Genomic DNA, 20,482 nt, shown 5'->3' on the forward strand with positions numbered 1-20,482 from the left:
TATTTACCCTCTTGCATTATTCCTTTCTCACGCTGTCACCCTGTTACATTTGCACGTGTTCGTATGCTTACTTTTATGTATACACGCACACATGCTTATATGCTAATGTCGACATGAGAGAAATAAAATTATATAAATACAGCTTCACTTGTAAGTCATAAGAAAAAATAAAAAAAATTTTCATATTTTACTTTCCGTTGCACATTTTAGAAAAAAAAAAAAAAAAAAAATTTTACCCTTTTAAAAAAATGATTGAACGGAAAAGCTATTAAGATGTGCATATATAGATCATTACGTGAATAATATTTCAGCCTTTATTATTTATCTTCATATATTTTGTTTTTTTTACATTTTTTTTTTCTTTTTTTTTTTTTTTTTTTTTTTTTTTGGTTTTTTTTTTTTTTTTTTAAAAAAACTTGTCAAATATGGTGAATGATGAGATCAATAAAAACATAGAGGTAATAGATGATGCATATTTTTGCAAAACTGTAAAAGCAGAATTACAGGTATGAAGACGCATTTTAAGTTGTATATATGTATGGAGAGAAATGAGTAAACGTGTATAATATGCTATTGTTTGTTTGTATAGACAACATGTACGTATGCGTGTGTTATCTCAGTATGCATGTGCAAGTGCGTACGTGCTACAAGACCATTCCTACACCCGCTTACAATGCATGTGTGCTACCATGTTACACGTGCAGTTATATATAAAATAAAATTAAATAATACTAAAATAATGAAGTAACAGAGTAACAGAGTAATAGAGTAATAGTAAAACAAAGTAATAGTAAAACAAAGTAATAGTAAAACAAAGTAATAGTAAAACAAAGTAATAGTAAAACAAAATAACAGCATAACGAAATAATAGAATAAAATAAAAAAAAATAGCGAGTTGTGTTAATGTGCGTAAATAGGTACACAGTTTTACCATTTAAAAGTTGATACATTTTTTTTTTTTTTTTTATTTTAAATCGAAACGAGTCAAGTCTTATATTATATGAACGCACATTATAGCTTTGCTCTAACAACATATAAGGTGTTAACCCGTTACCCAGTGTTAATTACATTCTGCTGGCGCAGTTCTGATATGAATAGCAATTTTTATATGCACATTTACACGTACACATATTGTAAAAATATGTACGCTCAAATGTAAACATATACGTATGTATTTTTTTTTTTTTTTTAAAGAATTTAACGGAAGAGTATAAAAAGAAAATAAAAAAAAATTTTTTATTTGAGTATTTGTTCAAGATTGAAGTACTCGTGGTTTCGTTTTTCCTCGCCCCATTATTAAGTGGAATATTACTACTAAAAGGTATAGCGTCAAGGAAATAGTTTACGAGGAAAAAAGGGCCCAACCTTTTTCTAGCCATATATAGATCCATATAGAACCATTTCACTTATTTTAATTTATTTTATTATTTTTTGAAGATAGCGATATTATCAGCACACATTATGTAACGTCTTTGTTTGTCCTCCTATCTCTGTTGCTAGTTCTCTTTACATTCCTTTATTATGAAATAGAGGAAGCTCAAGTAATGAGGAAATGCACCACCACCCCCCTTTGTTTTTTTGTTACAGATGTGTACATGTATATATATATGTGGGGGTGAACATTACATTTTGACAGATCCCCTTCTGTTAATCGCTAACAGGTGTGCGTATTTGCGCAGCAGAACTTGTAGCTATACATATCATTGCGAGTGCATGTTTGTATTAATTTGTCTTTGTCAAATTGAAGAATTGCAGAATTGCAGCACTGTAGCATCACTGCACTATCTTAACCTTTTTATTTAGTCTTTTTTTTTTTTTTTTTTTTTTTAACGTAATTATATTATTTTTACTCATTTATAGAACAACGAATGTCTAAACAAAATAGATGAAGCCGAAAAGATACTGTCACCAAGGAATTTTATAAAAAATAAAAAAGATGATATCCATTTTAATTATTTATGTAATTCTAATTTTATTTTTATCTTGAGGAACAAAAAATGGGAGCTCTTACCGACCAACTTAGTAATATTCATATATATTGACTCGATTATACTACTACTTCTCCCAAATGAGCAATACTTGAAGTGTGTTCTATATTGCCTGCTCGTTGAATAAGTATCACAACCTATGTCTGACGGCATATTCGAGTGTAGGAAGTAACGCTAAACTGCAACTTCGATGTGTGCATAGCAGCATACATAGGTGCATACGCTCATATATATATGCGCACGTACATGTATGCATACATATGTATGTTTTCGTTCACGTAGCTGATAAAGCAGGACGTCTTTCTGCTGCGGGCAGGAGACCTCATTCCGTGCAGATGTGTAGAGTACAACATTAATAATAACGGTATAACATATATGCCTATGCCTGTGTCTATATGCCTGTGTTTATATGCCTGTGTCTATATGCCTGTATCTATATGCCTATATCTATATGCCTGTGTCTATATGCCTGTATCTATATGCCTATATCTATATGCCTGTGTCTATATGCCTGTGTCTATATGCCTGTATCTATGCCTATGCCTTTTTGTTTTTTCATTTTGTCTACATGGGGCGGTGGCATTCATCATTACACAGATTCATGTATCATTACGCGAGTACGTGCCATTGTGTACAACTGTTCACACACATATACACTTCTTAATTTACACGTACGACTGGCAGAATATGGAAGGGAATACGAAAAGCATGAGGTATTTATGCCGATGGACAAATATAAAATTAGTGTTAACTTGTTAACGAAATATTGCAAAGATGAAAAGAGGGAATACCTTCCGTCTTTCCACCTATATTCATTTGTATCATATGATAACGTATCTATTTCTACTATTAAAAGATATATTGAAGATAAAACAAGTAAAAATAAAAATTCGAAAAATAAAGCAAAGTTGAGGAATGTTATACTAACGGAAAGGATACATAGGTTTTACATTTACACATGGACCATCCTGTTCTTTATATCAAGTTTGTCGACTGTTATAAGGTAATATTGTGTCCACACGCGTACCCCCCAACGGAGTGGACTCAATGATGGCAGCGCTACACTAACACAAACGTGTATCACCTCATCCGCTAATATAATTAGTTACATATTCTTGCCGTTTCATTGATGCATCGTTATGTAACTTCTTCATATATTTTTTTTTTTTTTTTAAATTATTTCCCTCAGCCTTTTGGACTTAAGAAAGGATATAGGGAAGATCCCTCATTTCGTCGTTATTTATTTTTTAATATATAATGTGTTGATGTCTATTACTGCCTTACCTTTTTTCCACAGGTAGGTAAAGAGAAGTATATGCGGCAGCCCATTTGGTAGAACACTGCGCATTCATGCAAAAAATAAAAAAAAAAAGAAGATAATTAAAATAAAAAAAAAAAAAAGAAGATAATTAAAATAAAAAAAAAAAAAAAAATAATTAAAAAAAAAAAAAAAAATAAAAAAAAAAAGAAGATAATTAAAATAAAAAAAAAAAAAAATAATTAAAATAAAAAAAAAAATATGCTTTAACGTAAATATGATGATGCAATGTACACTCATAGTGAAATACATAAGACGTCATCCCCATCCTTCTCATTTTTCAGGATATTTTCCGAGTTAATTTATGGCTATTGCTCTTCACTAAATATGATATATAAGGATTATTTTAAGAATGCTACGAATTATGAACAGAGAGAGTTTTCATCTTCTTTTGATTTTTCCTCGACGACAGAGGATAGCTCCTATGTTAATAAAAAAAAGATCGGTTTGTTCTATACCCTGAAGAGTATATTTATGTTGATCATAAAGGTGAGGCTCGCGTTGGTGCATACATATAAGTGTGTGTATGCATATGCTTGTATATATATTCTTCTATGTACTCTTATGTATGTATGTGTACGTCGCAAGGACAAAAATTAGTGTACCGCTTTTCCTCTTTCCAAGGGCATAAAGATAGACAAGTGTTACTTGAACATCCTGAGCGACTGCTCTGTCTTGTGCTTCGTGGACAGCAGTAGCATATTATTTGATAGTAACCATAGTATCAAGGAAATCTGTATTTATAATTACTTGAACAATAAAAAAGACGTTTGTTTAAATAGTAGTATGAATGCTATTCCAAAAAATTATAACTACATTTTAACCATTATTGATGTTTTTATGGATAACAAAAGTATGTACGCCTATCAACGAATCAAGAATTTAAAAATTCTGCATTCCTTATTCTTAATATCATACTATACGCAAATACCCAAGTATATAAAGTAAGTCACAATGGATATTGGCTGTTCAGCGATCGTCCGTTCTGCACCCTGATACGTTCTACTGTATTTTGTATTTATTCGTGTAGCTGCTTCGTTAGGTGCTTATTATGCATTTAATGCGTTTTTTATTCTTTTCTTTTTAATTTTTCTTTTTAATTTTAATTTTTCTTTTTAATTTTAATTTTTCTTTTTAATCTTTTAATTTTTAATTTTTATTTTTTAATTTTAATTTTTTAATTTTTAATTTTTAATTTTAATTTTTAATTTTTAATTTTAATTTTAATTTTAATTTTTAATTTTAATTTTAATTTTTAATTTTAATTTTAATTTTTAATTTTAATTTTTAATTTTAATTTTTAATTTTAATTTTTAATTTTAATTTTTAATTTTAATTTTTTAATTTTTTAATTTTTTTTTTTTGCATGAACGTGCACTGTTATTCTATGTAGGCTCCTGGATGCGTTTCAGAACCATATATTGAATTACATGAACCAAGGAGATTGTAGTTTTCTTTATATTTGTCTGTGTGATATTGGACATATGTCTAATTCCTATAATAAGTTTTTATTTCACATGTAAGAAAAAAAAAAAAAAAAAAAAAAAAAGTATAAAAGGGAGACGCGTAGGTAGTAGTGTGAGTTTTAAGTTTGGGGTGTTCCATCTGCTCGTAACTGCATCTATGATTGCATTTGTAACTACAGCCATTACTGTAACTGCTCTACATTACTTCTTCCTTTTCGTGTCCTTCATTTTTATGTCCAATTTCATGTATGTATTTATGTTTTCGTTTATGTGTATGCATCCCTTCTTGCGCCTACCCTCCTCTCCCATTTCCCCTTGATGAAGGCTCTTCTTTTGCATAGAAAACAAAAGCGATTATGAGTTATACAAAAAAAAGAACACAGAACTAAAGAAACATAAAAAATCAGTTGTACCTAGGGGAGAGTTACCCTATTACGTGTATGAAAATGAGGAAAAGGAAAACTCCCTAGGAATAAACATATATGATAATTTAATGAAAAGGGACAATTTTGTTTTTATTTTTATTTTATATGAAAAGAGGAAGGACAAGTACCACATGTTCTTGAAGGTTAGCAAACTTTTCTTCGCCTTCTGCGTTAGAACAGTATGTTGTATGTTGTATGTTGTGTGCGCGTGTGGTTATGCAGTTATGAGGTTATTCTGTTAATTATGCTATTGATATGTGCCACTATGTTTATGTTTTATATTTTATATTTTTTTTTTTTTTTTTTTGAGCAGGGCCAGCTGGACGCCCTCCTTAGCAAATGCATGTTTTATTACGATGGGAAAATAATAAAGAAATTAAAAAGGACAAAAAAAAAGGTGTTGAGAATTTTAAATATCCAGTGGATATCATCAGGTGAAATACATACTACTATTTCGTTTCTACATATTTTTTTAAACTGAGTATATGTGATCGGTGTTACCATAGGTGCTATTGTCTAAGTTGTGTACCCTTCGCTTTGCTTTTTCCCCCTACACAATTTGCATTTTTTTTTTTTTTTTTTTTCTTTTTTCATCTTTACATCCATCCTTATTTTTCTGCTCTCATTCACTTAACTATCGTCCCCTTAGGCATAGAAAGCATATGTTTTGCGTATAGACCTCTAAGCAAGATCGAAGTAGAATATTTAAAACAAAATTTTAGCAAAAATATTTACATATTAACAATAAACAAAAGAAAGGTTTATAACATAAAGAACTTTTACAATGAAAAATCGTTTCCTGTAAAGGAAAATCAGAAGTTTCTTTCTCACTTGTTGTCGACCAGCATCTTCATAGGTTAGCAGGGAGGAGATTATGAATACCAGTATATACATTATATATATATATATATATACCTATAAATATATGTGTGCATATAGGTTGGGTGCTGAAGGCGAAAGTGGAGAAAAAAGAAAGGGATTATTAATAGCGCCTTTATTTACTAATTTACTTTATTTGTTTTGTTATATTTTTTTTATTTGTTTCCCTATTTTTTAGGAAACTCGGCAGTTAAACTTCTAACAAGCAACGAAATACAAACCCGAATAAACGATTTTTATGATGTAACACTATCTAAAATATAAGAATATACATAAGTATGAGAAGTAGTTTGTACGAAAGTATATAACACGAGTAATATTTTTTTTTTTTTTTTAACTGTATGCTTTCCTCCAGTCAGGAATCAGATTTGTGCATTTTAGTAAAACGGATCAAGCAAACACAAGAAATGTAGCAAACTTATTAGGAATGGAAACGAATTGGAATACGTCCATTTCGTTGAGTCTGAATGATAAGTTAGGGCACATACAGTAAAAGTGATAGTGACAACGTGGAATCTTCTATATGACCCGTCGAAATGTGCACACATGCACATCCATATGTACACCCATACACACACACACACACACACACACACACACACACACACACACACACACGCACACATACACACACACACACACACGCACACATACACACACACACACACACACACACACACGCACGCACACACACACACACACACACACACACACACACACACGCACGCACACATACACACACACACACACACACACGCACACATACACACACACACACACACACACACACACACACACACATACATACATACATACATACATACATACATACTCATGTGGACGTCATTACACGCGTACCCCTTTGCCGCTTACCCACTACAGGCCGAGCTTCAAAAATAGAGACGGAAAAGTTGTTATCCCTAGTGGCATAAATAACATAAAGACACACATAGAGGAAGTAAGAAAAAGAGGGAAAAAATGTAGCAGCATAGGACAAAACGAAAGAAAATAAATAAAATGAAAAAAATTAAGCTGAGTAAAACAAAATTTTTGCAGCGATTTAGTTGTATGACCTTGACCTCAAAATCTTTTTTTTTTCTTTTTTTTTTTTTTTTTTTCATTTTACTTTCTTTTGTGTATATAACAATTCTGCACATATGTTTGTAACTGCCATTTTCCCTATAACCAGGTGGATGACATTCCTCTTCGCGTTTCGTCCTACTCAGGTTGTAATCAATTTAATACAGCGGAAATGATCAAAATTTTACTTGTATGAAAAAAAAAAAAAAAAAAATCTATACTGAATTTCTTACCACTTGGAGGGAGGGGAGTTTTCCATTTTTTCATAACATGATATACACATGGCTCTATGAATACGTAGCATATACTCATAGATAGATACATACGTACACACGTACTAACGTGTAGATATACATATCTGTACATGGATACACGCGGACGTGCTTACATGCATGTGCATTTACCATCTCAGGAGAACAACGAGATTATTACTTGCGTTGGGAATAGCTTGAACTGTGAGAACTTTGGAATTTTCAATTTGTGTAATTACTCTATATCTGTATTACTTCCTTTTAATAATGTGTGTAAGGACTGCTATGGAAAAAGAGGAAGGAGCAGTCCCTTTGAGGAACCGTCAGCACAACAAAACCCGCTGATCACATACTCTTCCTTCGTAAATAGTTTTCCCTGTAATTTGATCATTGAGAAGAGCTGTTTGGGTGTGCAAAAAAAAAAAAATAAATAAATAAATAAATGCAGAAAAATGGAAGATACATAACAGATGCATGGTGCTTACAAAACAGATGCATGGTGCTTACAAAACAGATGCATGGTGCTTACATAACAGATGCATGGTGCTTACATAATGGACATGTAAATGTAGAACAACACCAAAAAGTGGTGTATCTTTTTTTTGCGGCCATGTAAACATTTTCTCAACTTCTTGTCACCTTTTTTTTTTAGATATGTCTCAAAACATAATGGAAATCGTTTATAAATTATTGAAGAATTCAAGAATACACAAAAAGAATGTGTACTTGACAATTTTTTATTTTTATTTTTTTTATTCTCAATTGTCCTTTTTAGTATTCATAATTTCTGTTTTTTTCCTTCCTCCCTTTATATCCGTAATAACAAAAAAAAAAAAAAAAAAAAAAAAAAAAAAAAAAAAAAAAAAAGAAAAAGAAAAAGAAAAAGATAGATACATGAGTGTCCAGGTGGCTATGATAGCGTACACGTGTTTACAAATATGTGCGTAGACCTTACAAGTGCCTCGATGAACATGCACGTAAGTATATACATGCATACGTACATATATACATGCATACGTACATATATACATGCATACGTACATATACACATGCATATGTTTACCTTGACAACGATCTGCAGGTTGTTGATTTCCTCCTTTTTATTCTTTTAATAATTCCCTTGCTTGCAATGTCCCTTTTAAGTAATAACAACAACTCAACCATAATGAACGATATACCGGATAAAGTTATCACAAAGGAGTTTTTAGTAAACAAGCTGGTAAGGATATTCCTCAGCCGCTAATGTGTGTGCGCATTTTCGTGCGTGCATTTGCATGTGGACACACATATATGTATACATCCATACATGCCGCCAATATCTATAATACATATGGGTATATATATATATATATATATATATGTGTTCCCCTGAGTAGTGAACGAGTCCTGAGAACATTTGGGCGAATACGTTCGTTCGTTCTCCTTCGTTTGATCTAAAGAAACATTGTACGAGGAATAAACAAAATATGTTCTTGTGTGTACATACATAAATATATACATGTGGACACACATTAAGCATATATATAAATATATGTATATCTTTATTTTGCTCATTTCTTAGTTTTTTTTTCTGATAAAATGGATACCCCTGCTAGTGTTTTCCACCATTCTGTCTCTATATTATTTGCATTTAATAAACAAAGCATTTGCAAATAAATATGTGATAAGCGGTCATATGGATGCTCAGATGTCAAGCAGCTTGAAAGAAAATTCTATGAAAAATATAACTCATCATTGCTCCCAAGTTTTACTTATAAGTAGGGAAAAAATCGATGCAACAATAAATGTATATGGATAGTTATACAATTATATATACATACTTACACGCATAAATGTTTTACTACTCATATGAAAAATGGACGTACGCCCCGAATGTGCCGCATGAATATATATATGCACATTTATACCTAAGCATGTGAACCTTATCAGTGGCTTCGTTTTTATAACCCCCTTTCGCACACACACATACGCATACGGTTACAAATGTAGCTGCACACATGATAATATGATCATGTATCCATCTTGCGTCTTCACCTTAATAGAATCCTTCTACAAGTGTCAAGTGCTACTTCACACCTATTCTACAAATCAGCCGAGCGGAAAACTTAGTATGGCAGCCGTGATGATAAAGGAAGCGCAAATTTTTTTTTTTTTCTTTTTTTCTCTTTTTTTTTTCATTTCTTCTTTATCCTTCAGCGACAAGTTAGAGAAGAAAAGAAGAAAAACAAAAGAATAAATAATAAAAAAATATATATCAACCAATTATGGAGCAAATAGAGTGGCAATTCGATAAAACATGCAAATATATATATATATATATATATATATATATATACGCACAAATTGCCGTTTTTAAAAAATTTTTTTTTTTTTCCCCTCTTCCTTTTGCATTCCTTCTCAGGTTTGAATCCTTGTTCAAATGGAGTTGTATACAAAACTCGAAAACATATTTTTCATGTTTATTTGTCTTTCTAATTTTAAGCTTTTTATACGTAGCACTCCGCATACGTATGCTCCCTCCCTATTACATAAAGCAGGTACTGTACGCTCACAGGAATAAAAGTTTTTTATTTTGCTCCCATTTCACATTCGTTTACATTTCCGTTTGGCAAAAATTTTCCTTAATTATGAAGATAAATCTTTTTTTTTTTTTTTTTTTTTTTTTTTCTGTACAACCATTCATATCAGTACCCGGATATAACCCTCATAGTGCTGATGCTCATTTTCAACGGAGTTATATTAGTAACAAATGAAACGATAAAAAAAGTGGAAGAGAAAATACAAATTAATCGACAGAAATATTTGAAGGTTTTATTTGGTACTCGTTTGGGGATGTGGAGTCCAAAATAAAGAAGCAAATATTTAATTCTGTTTTGCATTTATTTATGATTAATTTTTCTTTTTTCTTCTTTTTTTTTTTTTTTTTTTTTATAAGAAAACTTTTTTTTCATAATATTCATTGTTACTATAAAGTGTGTTTATCATCAATTACGTTTTCACTTTGGGGACATGAGCATATTTTTTGCACGTCAGAAATATTTCGATATAATTTTTTACATATTATATATGAAACTAACAGGTCCATATTTTTAATATTTCCTTATTATTTACTGTTCGAGCAGTGATATGCTATTTATGCAGGAGATTTTATAGCAGTAATAGTAGTAACATGGACATTCTTTTTTTTTTTTTTTATATTTTATTTTATTATTATTTTTTTTTTAATTGGTCATATTGAGGCATATTCATTATGACTAGAAAAATTGGCAATCTATCCCTTCGTTCGACAGTGCAATACTATATTTCCACTATGTCTATCTGTGTCATCGTTGTCATGATTATTTCAAATGAATGGATTTTATTCTCATATAAAAAAAATGTTCATTTTTTCTGAACAAGTCAGCATGTCACCTTTCCAATCGCCACATATGACACACACCTACATATACATGTGTACATATACATGTGTACATATACATGTGTACATATACATGTGTACATATACATGTGTACACATACATGTATACACACATATATATATATATATATATATAACATTTAAAATAAATTTTATAAGCTCTTTCAAAAATGGAAGTTTTCTTATTACATCGTTACAAGTTTTACAAAATGAAATAGTAAGTTTCTTTTTTTTTTTTTTTTTTTTTTTTTTCCTTTAAAACGAAAATGTAGATGAAAAACAAAAGGGAATAAAAAAAAAAAAAAGGTTCAAGAGGGGGTTTCGCGCGCGCGTAAACACGTATATATACACGTATATACGTACGTATATATATATATATATATATATATATATACATACATGTATACACATGTAAGCATACATATGTGCATTTTTATATTTTTGTTCTCTTCTTTTTGCTAAACGGTAGCATACTATTCGTTCGTTTTAATTATGTCTGAGTCACCAACATCCGTAATGACCAAACAACTAATACGGAACAATTTACCGCAGGCTGTCCCCAGGTCGTTATTATCTCCATGATAATCATGAACACCACATTTGGAAAGCATAGCGTAATATTCAATTACACTTCTTTGAATAGGTGGACAATTGCTACTAACAATTACTAATTTCCCTAAAAAGGAAGTAAATTACATAATATGCACATAAATTGTATGTACATGTGCAGGTAAAAATGTATTATATACACAGCGCATTATAAATACACGATTATGCATAAATAAGTATTCCTGAATAAACGGAAAAACGGTTTCAGCCACTACACACATGGGTTATGGAATGTTACTGATTAACTACCCACGATGCGGTACACTCCATGTATGTATGTATGTATACACGCATATGCACGTGTTAATAATTATCCTCTTCGTTTTTTTTTTTTTTTTTTTTTTTTTTTTTTTTGAAGTACCTTTTCCAGTTCTCAAAGCCTTTAAACATGATTTTCTTCCAAACTGATACTTCCCCGATTTCATGACAAGTTGTAGTTTTGCGTTGATATTATCACCCGCACTTTTCTTTGACTTCTTTGCCATTTTTAGCTCGTTTGCAAATAAATTAAATGTATAGCTTCTTGAATTTAATATCAAAAATGCATACATGTAAATGTTTACATATGTGTACATACATATATATGTACGCGCATATATATGTATGCATATATATAGTTCATATATATATATATATATGTATATATATATGAACTATATATTTATTTATGCGCGAATGTACATTTACAAGTACAAGTAAATGTATTAAATATATATATACATCACTTTTGAGGTTAATAAGGGAAAAGAATCGCCTTTCTCAAAAGAAGGAATTCTTCTATTCAGGTTGGAGTTAAAAAAGTGGTATAGCAAATTAAAAAAAAATTTTCTTCTGCGTATCAAACAAAAAATATTATTTTTTAATTTTACTTCTATAATGCATACATTTGCAATATATAATGTAGAATAAAAAAATAAGTAATTCCTTTTTTTTTAAATTATTGCTACTAAAAAAGAAAAGAGGAGATTAAAAATGCATAAAATAGCGAAGAGCGTTAGAGAAATATATATTTAATTTACGAAGAAAAAAAAGGCGACATAAATATTATTATGTACGTATGCATATATATATATATATATATATATATATATATATACTCGTATCCAGTATGTAAGAGATAATATAAATTAATAAAGCACATTCACTATTAGGTATATTTTTTTACCATAAAGTGTTTTATTTTAAATATGGTAGGGCTTTTTTTTTTTCAGAGTTATTATTTTGTGCGAAAATAAAAGAGGTTATTTCCCTTTATTTATATAACATACTTCTTAAGAGATTTACTTTCGTATATGAATTAAAAAAAAAGGATATATATTATTAACCATAACAGTACGGTTTATGCAAATATAAAATAATATTACTTCTTCATAATAAAAATCATCGTATGGTAAGGATAAGCACACTTTAATAAATGCTGAGATATTTTACTCACCCCCCAAGAAGCTTCTTTTTTGTATATTACGCAAAATATTAATATTACACTTTTCATACATAGGCGTTGTCGTTATGAAAATTCGTAATAAATATAACACATATATATGTATATAAATCAAAGAAATATAAAAGTACTACTAAAACTTAATAAAAAATTGTAATAAAAAAAAAAATTAAAAATTGTGCAAAATTAAAAATTGTACAAAAAAATATTTTTTTGATACATATTTTGTTTAGAATAGGAAAAGAAATAGATCTTAATGTGATATTTCGGAAGAATATATATATATTATTTTTTTAACAAAATAACATACATATATATGTACTAATTAAATAATCAGTAGTAATTTCTTTAAAGTGGAAGAGATAATATTTATGTTAGTTTCTGTTTACTTTTTACCCATGAGATATTCCGCATGTGCTTGATAGCTTATCTTCCTACCTTTGAGTAACATACTTTTAATGCATTTTGTTTGTATATACTTGTTTTCGTTTTTGTATTCGTTTTTGTATTCGTTTTTGTATTCGTTTTTGTATTCGTTTTTGTATTCGTATTTGAATTCGTTTTTGCTTTCGCATTTGCTTTCGTTTTTGCTTTCGCATTTGCTTTCGCATTTGCTTTCGTTTTTGCTTTCGCATTTGCTTTCGCATTTGCTTTCGTTTTTGCTTTCGCATTTGCTTTCGCATTTGCTTTCGTTTTTGCTTTCGCATTTGCTTTCGCATTTGCTTTCGTTTTTCTTATGATCTATAATTTTTGCTTAAAATTATAGTGTGGTATTTAAATGAATTTCTCTCCTTGCATGCCTTTTTTTTTTTTTTTTTTTTACCTTTTTAAATTACATATAGAGGGATATGTTATATATAAAACAAACGAAAATAAGCACATTTTGTGTCCAACAATTGTAAGGGTAAAAAACTTTGAAAAAGTGCATGTACGTGTGCATGTATATATGAATACTTACATATATATATATATATATATATATATATATATATATATGTATGTATGTAAACCCACGTAATCGGTTATATATAAATTTTGGAGGGTGTGTGTTTTGCTTAAGGGAATAATGCTTGTTAGAACGTATAAAATATTAAGTACTTTTTACCTTTAAATTGGCTTTAGCATTTTTATATGTTGTTTTCAAATTGAATAATTGTTCAGCAGTTATAGTAAGCCTTATATTATTTTAGTGTGCTATGGCCTTTTTTTTTTTGTTTTTGTTAATTACTTCGTTGAATTATAAATTAAAATGATATGAATGGGATTGAAGTACATTAATGCACAGTGCAAAAAATAAAATATATTTGGACGCAGAATAAGAATAAAGGAGAAATATAATTAACTTCTCCTGATTGCATACATGAGGAATTTTTGTAAAATAATAATTTAAAAAAGGGAAAGAAGTACAACGATGTTTGCACAAATGTTTATACATATATGTATACATATCTGCGCACATGTATTTTTAAGTTAAAATACACAATTATAGGTAATTTCATTTTTTCATTTCTTTCCTTTTTCTGTCGTACTCTAGTATTTCAAAGTAATATATACCCCCTCCTCCTCCGGCCTTAAAAATGTACATTTATTTATGTAATTATTTTTCATGAAAACCTGAGCATTTAAGAAATACACACCTTATGTGTAAGTAATTTTATTATGTGCACACGTGCATATGCACATGCACATACATGGGTTTATATGTATATATATATATATATATACATACATAAATATATTTATGCGTTTGCTTATTTACATGTTCATAAATACATATATATACATATATTATATATATATATATATATGTGTGTATATACTTTCACGTATTTAGACTTATTTTTAATGTTTTGTTGTATGTAGGGCATTTTTTAATTTGCCTATTCTTGAAAAGGTGTAATAAGCAATTTAAGCTCCAAGAAAAAAAAAAAAAAAAAAAAAAAAAAAAAAGAGTTTTATCAAGGTATAAAAAACCGTACTAAATATTTACCTGAACAGTTATAATCCTGATATGTGCATGCACCTTTTTTTTTTTTTTTTTTTCCCATGACCTTTTTTATAATGAAAAAGGGTTATAATGGCAAAAAAGATAAGCCCAATAGAGTGCTTATATTCATTGAGAAAAGGAATGTATTTTTAAAAATATGACGTGTATATATAAATATATATATACATATATACGTTTCGTTTTTTTAAAAAATTTGAGATTAAGGGAAAAAGGACAAAGTTAATTCAAAAAGCACATTGTTTAAGTCTAAACGCATTTTAAATTGCAACAAAAATGTTCAATAAGAATATTACGATTTGGGAAAAAATAATGCACGAACTTTTTTGTATTTTCCTCTTGATCATATTTTTTTTTTTTTTTTTTATCCTATGTTAACCATTGAACCAATTAAGGATTAAATGAATTAACATTCGGAAAATTAAAGATTAAAAAAAATATATATATATTAAATTAAATCAGATTACGTCAAATTAAGCCAAATTAGGCCAAATTAAGCCAAATTAAGCCAAATTAAGCCAAATTAAGCCAAATATTTGTGTTACTACCAAATTAAAGAACAAATCAAATAAGCCGAAGGTTTAAAGCCAACACATTGTGCATAATTATTTTTAAGCTCGTTATGTTATGTGATTTACATGAACAGTTAATAATATTTTACATTGCACATAAAAATCTTGTAAAAAAAAAAAAAATATTGAAAAATTGAAAAAATGAAAGGCATAAAGAAGTAGAGGAAGCAAACAAAATAACGGGAGCAAACAAAATAAAAGAAGTAAACAAAATAAAGGAAGTAAACAAAATAAAAGAAGTAAACAAAATAAAAGAAGTAAACAAAATAAAGGAAGTAAACAAAATAAAATAAATGAGAGAAATACATAAATTTTATATTTTTACACAGTTGATTTACATATTACTCAATTTTTATTTTTATGTAAAATGTTTGTACTGACATTTAAAGAGATAACTCCCTACTCGAGTGTTGCATATGCATAAGAATAAAAAGAAAAAAGAAAAAAAAAAAAAATTAATTAAATGGAAACAAATTAAAATACATTAAAATACCTTAATGTTAAAATATGTTAATGTGAAAATACGTTAAATAAATTAAAATTATATAAATTAAAACAATTCCATTATAATAGTTATATGTTTATTTTAAGTGGAAAAGTCATGCATTTTTAATTTTCCCTTTTTTCATTTAATGTTTGCATATTTTTTCCTAGTTTTATTTTTATTTCCATTTAAATTTTTTGATCTCTTTTATGATTCTCTCTATATGTTATCATTTTAATTAAGAGATCATCATCTTCTAAAATATGAATCTATACATATGATTAAATTTTTTACATTTCTACAGCAAATTAATTTATGTGCTTAAAATTTATCCTTTTTGACGAGGGATTGCAATCTACCCTACCCATATTTTATTTTTAATGAATTATGTATGAAAAACCAGATAACATGTATGCGTTGCATTGTTTCTGAAGCATATCTACGTTTTTACATTTATTTGCACGAAATATGTGTTTGTTTTTATGATATAAACGAGCGTACATAAACACGCATTTATATATGTGCATATATGTATGCATGTTAGTGTGCATATATAGTTATATTTGTTTATGCAGAGTTTACACATTTGCCCCTATATTATGACTCATCTGGTTCATAGAAGAATAATATAATTGTTCAAACTATTCATTTTGAATACTTTTTTTTTATTTTTTTTTATTTTATTTTATTTTTTTTTTTTGAATATCTCCTTACATAAATTTTTGAGGGACATGAATAAATTATAGAAAAAGATAGACAATTATAGTTAATATTGTGTACAAAAAAAAAAAAAAAAGAAAGAAAGAAATAATATATATTATATACATATTCTGTATATTAGTTTAAATCTATTTTTATATTTTTATTTTTACTGATCTGTTTTCACTCTTTATTACTTACTATTTTAACTATTTATTCCCTAATATTAGTTGGTTTGCATTTTTTTATATTTTTTTAATAAAACGATACAATGTTTTTAATAAAATATATATATAGAGAGAGAAAGAAATATATATATATTTATGTACACATACATGTATTACGTCTGTATGTATATTTGTTCGTAAGCCTTATATACTATTAAATTTTTTTCTCATTTGTTCATTCCTATGGCAGTTACTATTTTTTTTTAATTATGATAGAATTTAAAATTTTTATCACATATACAAGTTGATTGTTAAAGAGAAATACGTATTTTCCTTTTTCCTTTTTCATTTTTCCTTTTTCATTTTTCCTTTTTCATTTTTCCTTTTTCCATTTTTCCTTTTTCCATTTTTCATTTTTCATGTTCCATTTTCCTTTTTTTTTTTTATTTTATGAAACTCTGATTATGGAACAATATACTTTATTTGTTTTAAATGAAAAGAAGAAATTATATGAATACCTTTTACATAACGTGTGTTAAATGTGCATGAATTACACGTGCACATATAATACGCACGATATATATATATATATACATATATGTTTATGTATATGTATATAATTTTATTCACAGATCGTATACTCATTGTGCATTTATTAGGACCTTGAGAAATACGTATATTAGTATAATCCTTATATATTAAAGATCTTATTTTTTAAAAATTAAGCATTTGTGTTTTTATGTTTACGAAATGAGAATAACACACACACACATGTTAATGGTGCATTTATTTTTTATTATGATAGAAAAAATAAAATATAATAAAATAAAATAATAAAAAGGTAAAAGATAATAATATAAATATATATACAATATATTAGTGTGCACGAGCTTCTACATAAAAAATTTATATATGTACATTTATCGTTTTTATTGTTCATAATTTATATATACGTATGCAATAATATATTTTATTTTTGCATGAAAATATTTGTTTATTGGTTGAAGATAAAATTTATATTCAAAAAAATACATTCTGTGTTTCACAAAAAATCGAAAAATAAATTTTATTAAAATTTAAAAAGTAAAATATGTAAAAAAATTAAAGGAAAAAAAATATAATAAATTAAAATAAAATAAATTAAAATGTAATAAATTATAATATAATAAATTATAATATAATAAATTATAATATAATAAATTATAATATAATAAATTAAAACATATTAAAATTTATTAAAATAAAATATAACAAGCCCATGATCGTTTTTCAGCTATTACATTATTTCCATTAAGCCTTGCTTTATATATACAGGTGTATATATATGTATATATATACATGTATACCTATATATGTACGTATGAGTATTTATCCTTATTTGATATTCACTATTATGAAAAGCATTTTATACATAGTGCAATAAAAAAAAAAAAAAAAAAAAAAAAACAGTAGGTAATTAAGGAGATATGTGCATATATATATATATGAATATATGTATACTTAGAGGCATGTATACGTACATATATATCTATATCATGTTACATTGTGAATCGCATATATAAGAATGATTTTTTCTTTAAAAATTATGCATGATTCTTTTAATCTGTAAAACATAATCGTATGTTTTTATAATTATGATTTTTTCATATACTTGTATATGCATAAATATGTATATATATGTGTGAAACGACTTAACTTTTTGTTCATTTATATTTATCCCATTTGTATGAATTATGAACATAATACACCAACAACGTATATTTTACAGTCCACCAAAAATACTAGTGAATGCACGTCATAATTCATAGCTAAGTTATTTTATATATAAATCAAACCATTTATACGTATACTTGTATATGTGTATACTTGTATTTGTGTATACTTGTATTTGTGTATACTTGTATTTGTGTATATTTGTATATGCGTATATTTGTACATGTGTATACTTGTATGTGTGTATACTTGTATGTGTGTACTTGTATATGTGCATAAATGTTTATGCGTGTGTATGTATGTATGTATGTATGTGTAGAGGAAATATAAATTGATTAAAAAGAAGAAAATTAACGGAATAGAAAATTAAAATTTTTCCTTTTTGCTATTTTTTTCTTTAATGCATATATTTTTAAGTATATAATTTATGAATTTTATTTTTATTTTTTTTTTTATTATTAAAATACCACAACATGCTTTTTTAGGTATTTGTTTTTTCTCGTGTACATTCCACATTTGAGTAATTCATATTTACTTATTTACTCATTTGTTCATCTGTGTATTTATTTAGTTAATTATTTGTATGTTTATGCTTCTTGCACATATTATTCGTGTTTGTATAGTGCACACAATAAAGTTAAATAGATGCCTTGAGTATATATATATATATATATATATATACTTACATATGTATAAAAGAATATTCGTTTAATTAATTTTTTAATAGTCTATAAAAACACGCCAATTCGCCTGATTTAATTATGAAATATGTTTCTGTGTATATAAATATATGTGTATATATATATTCATACAAATGTATATGTTATATTTTATGTGTTAAGCCCATCAGGGAGCAGAGTAATTATTATTATTTCTGTTTAATCAAATAATATTTGTTCTTTGTATATATGTCCATATGTTTGAACCTTTGTGGACTATTAATTTTTATTATATTATATTTAATTATATTACATTACATTTTGTTTTATTTGTTTCTTTTATTTTTCACAGTTTTGTTTCTACAAACAAAGTAAATATACTTTAATTTTTAGTTATTTATTAACATGATCATTTCGTTCACTTTTATTTGCTAGCTTTTTTTTTTTTTTTTTTTACCATTTTTTTTATGCACCTGTACGTAATTATAAGACGGGTTTGTCTCAGGAGATCTTGCAGAGTTACAACATTTGCGAGTGTATACCTGTTTGTTTAAAAAAAAAAATAAAAAAACAAAAACAGATAAATAAAATAGAACAAATAAATAAAATAAAACAAATAAATAAAATAGAACAAATAAATAAAATAAAACAAATAAAATAGAATACAGGAGTTTTTATGAGCCCCAAAAGTTTATTACACTATCTTACATTATATAATATACATTTATATATGTATATATATACACAAGTTTTTATATACATGTGTGCATCTTACTGATAACCTTGGGGTAAATCGTTTTCCTTCCACTTATTAAGAATGACCCATGGGTGTTAAATACATGAGTTGTTCCCACATCATAATAATGTGTGCTCATATTTGTGCATTATTAATTAGCTAGTTACATATGTGTCAGTATAAAGACATGTACATAACATGCAGAGTAATGATATTATAATATTTATTTTCATTTTAAGGTTTAATTAGATAACAATAAAAGAAAATATAAAAAACAAAATAATAAAATAAAGATATAAAATAAAGTAAAAAAAATACATACATATGTTTTTCTACCTTTTAATTGAAGAAAACAAAATATTATACCTATCTTTGTTATTCATTTATTTTGTTTGTTTATTTTATCCATATATATGTTATTTATTTTATTATTTTATTATTTTATTATTTTTTTTTTATTTCTTTTACTTTGTACATGAATATATATCTGATTAAAATGATATCAATTAACGTTTTTTATGCCAATTATTACATTGTAAAATTATTATCAATCATGTGTACACATATATGTT

At 27.1% G+C, this 20,482-nt stretch overlaps 2 protein-coding genes across 2 annotated transcripts; one reads left to right on the plus strand and one right to left on the minus strand.

Annotated features, from left to right (window-relative positions):
• Window positions 1–425: 425 nt before the first annotated feature.
• Window positions 426–10,257, plus strand: MKS88_000025 (uncharacterized protein; the record flags this gene model as incomplete). The annotated part of the gene is made up of 24 exons (XM_067219465.1): window positions 426–506; window positions 1,195–1,321; window positions 1,438–1,541; window positions 1,861–2,022; window positions 2,271–2,352; window positions 2,673–2,991; window positions 3,178–3,285; window positions 3,591–3,795; window positions 3,931–4,250; window positions 4,700–4,825; window positions 5,097–5,340; window positions 5,508–5,631; window positions 5,847–6,053; window positions 6,255–6,319; window positions 6,432–6,565; window positions 6,959–7,034; window positions 7,266–7,346; window positions 7,569–7,785; window positions 8,060–8,085; window positions 8,489–8,626; window positions 8,969–9,164; window positions 9,450–9,515; window positions 9,809–9,834; window positions 10,096–10,257. The coding sequence occupies 24 exons, from the start codon at window positions 426–428 to the stop codon at window positions 10,255–10,257; spliced, it is 3,396 nt and encodes a 1,131-aa protein (XP_067075915.1).
• A 1,041-nt stretch (window positions 10,258–11,298) lies between these two features.
• On the minus strand, window positions 11,299–11,919 carry MKS88_000026 (uncharacterized protein; the record flags this gene model as incomplete). Its single annotated transcript, XM_067219476.1, has 2 exons — window positions 11,299–11,501; window positions 11,796–11,919. 2 exons carry the CDS (start codon window positions 11,917–11,919, stop codon window positions 11,299–11,301), a joined length of 327 nt encoding a protein of 108 aa, XP_067075916.1.
• Window positions 11,920–20,482: the final 8,563 nt, after the last annotated feature.

The sequence above is a fragment of the Plasmodium brasilianum genome, assembly GCF_023973825.1.
Source record: "Plasmodium brasilianum strain Bolivian I chromosome Unknown PB_00_01, whole genome shotgun sequence".
NCBI lineage: Eukaryota > Apicomplexa > Aconoidasida > Haemosporida > Plasmodiidae > Plasmodium > Plasmodium brasilianum.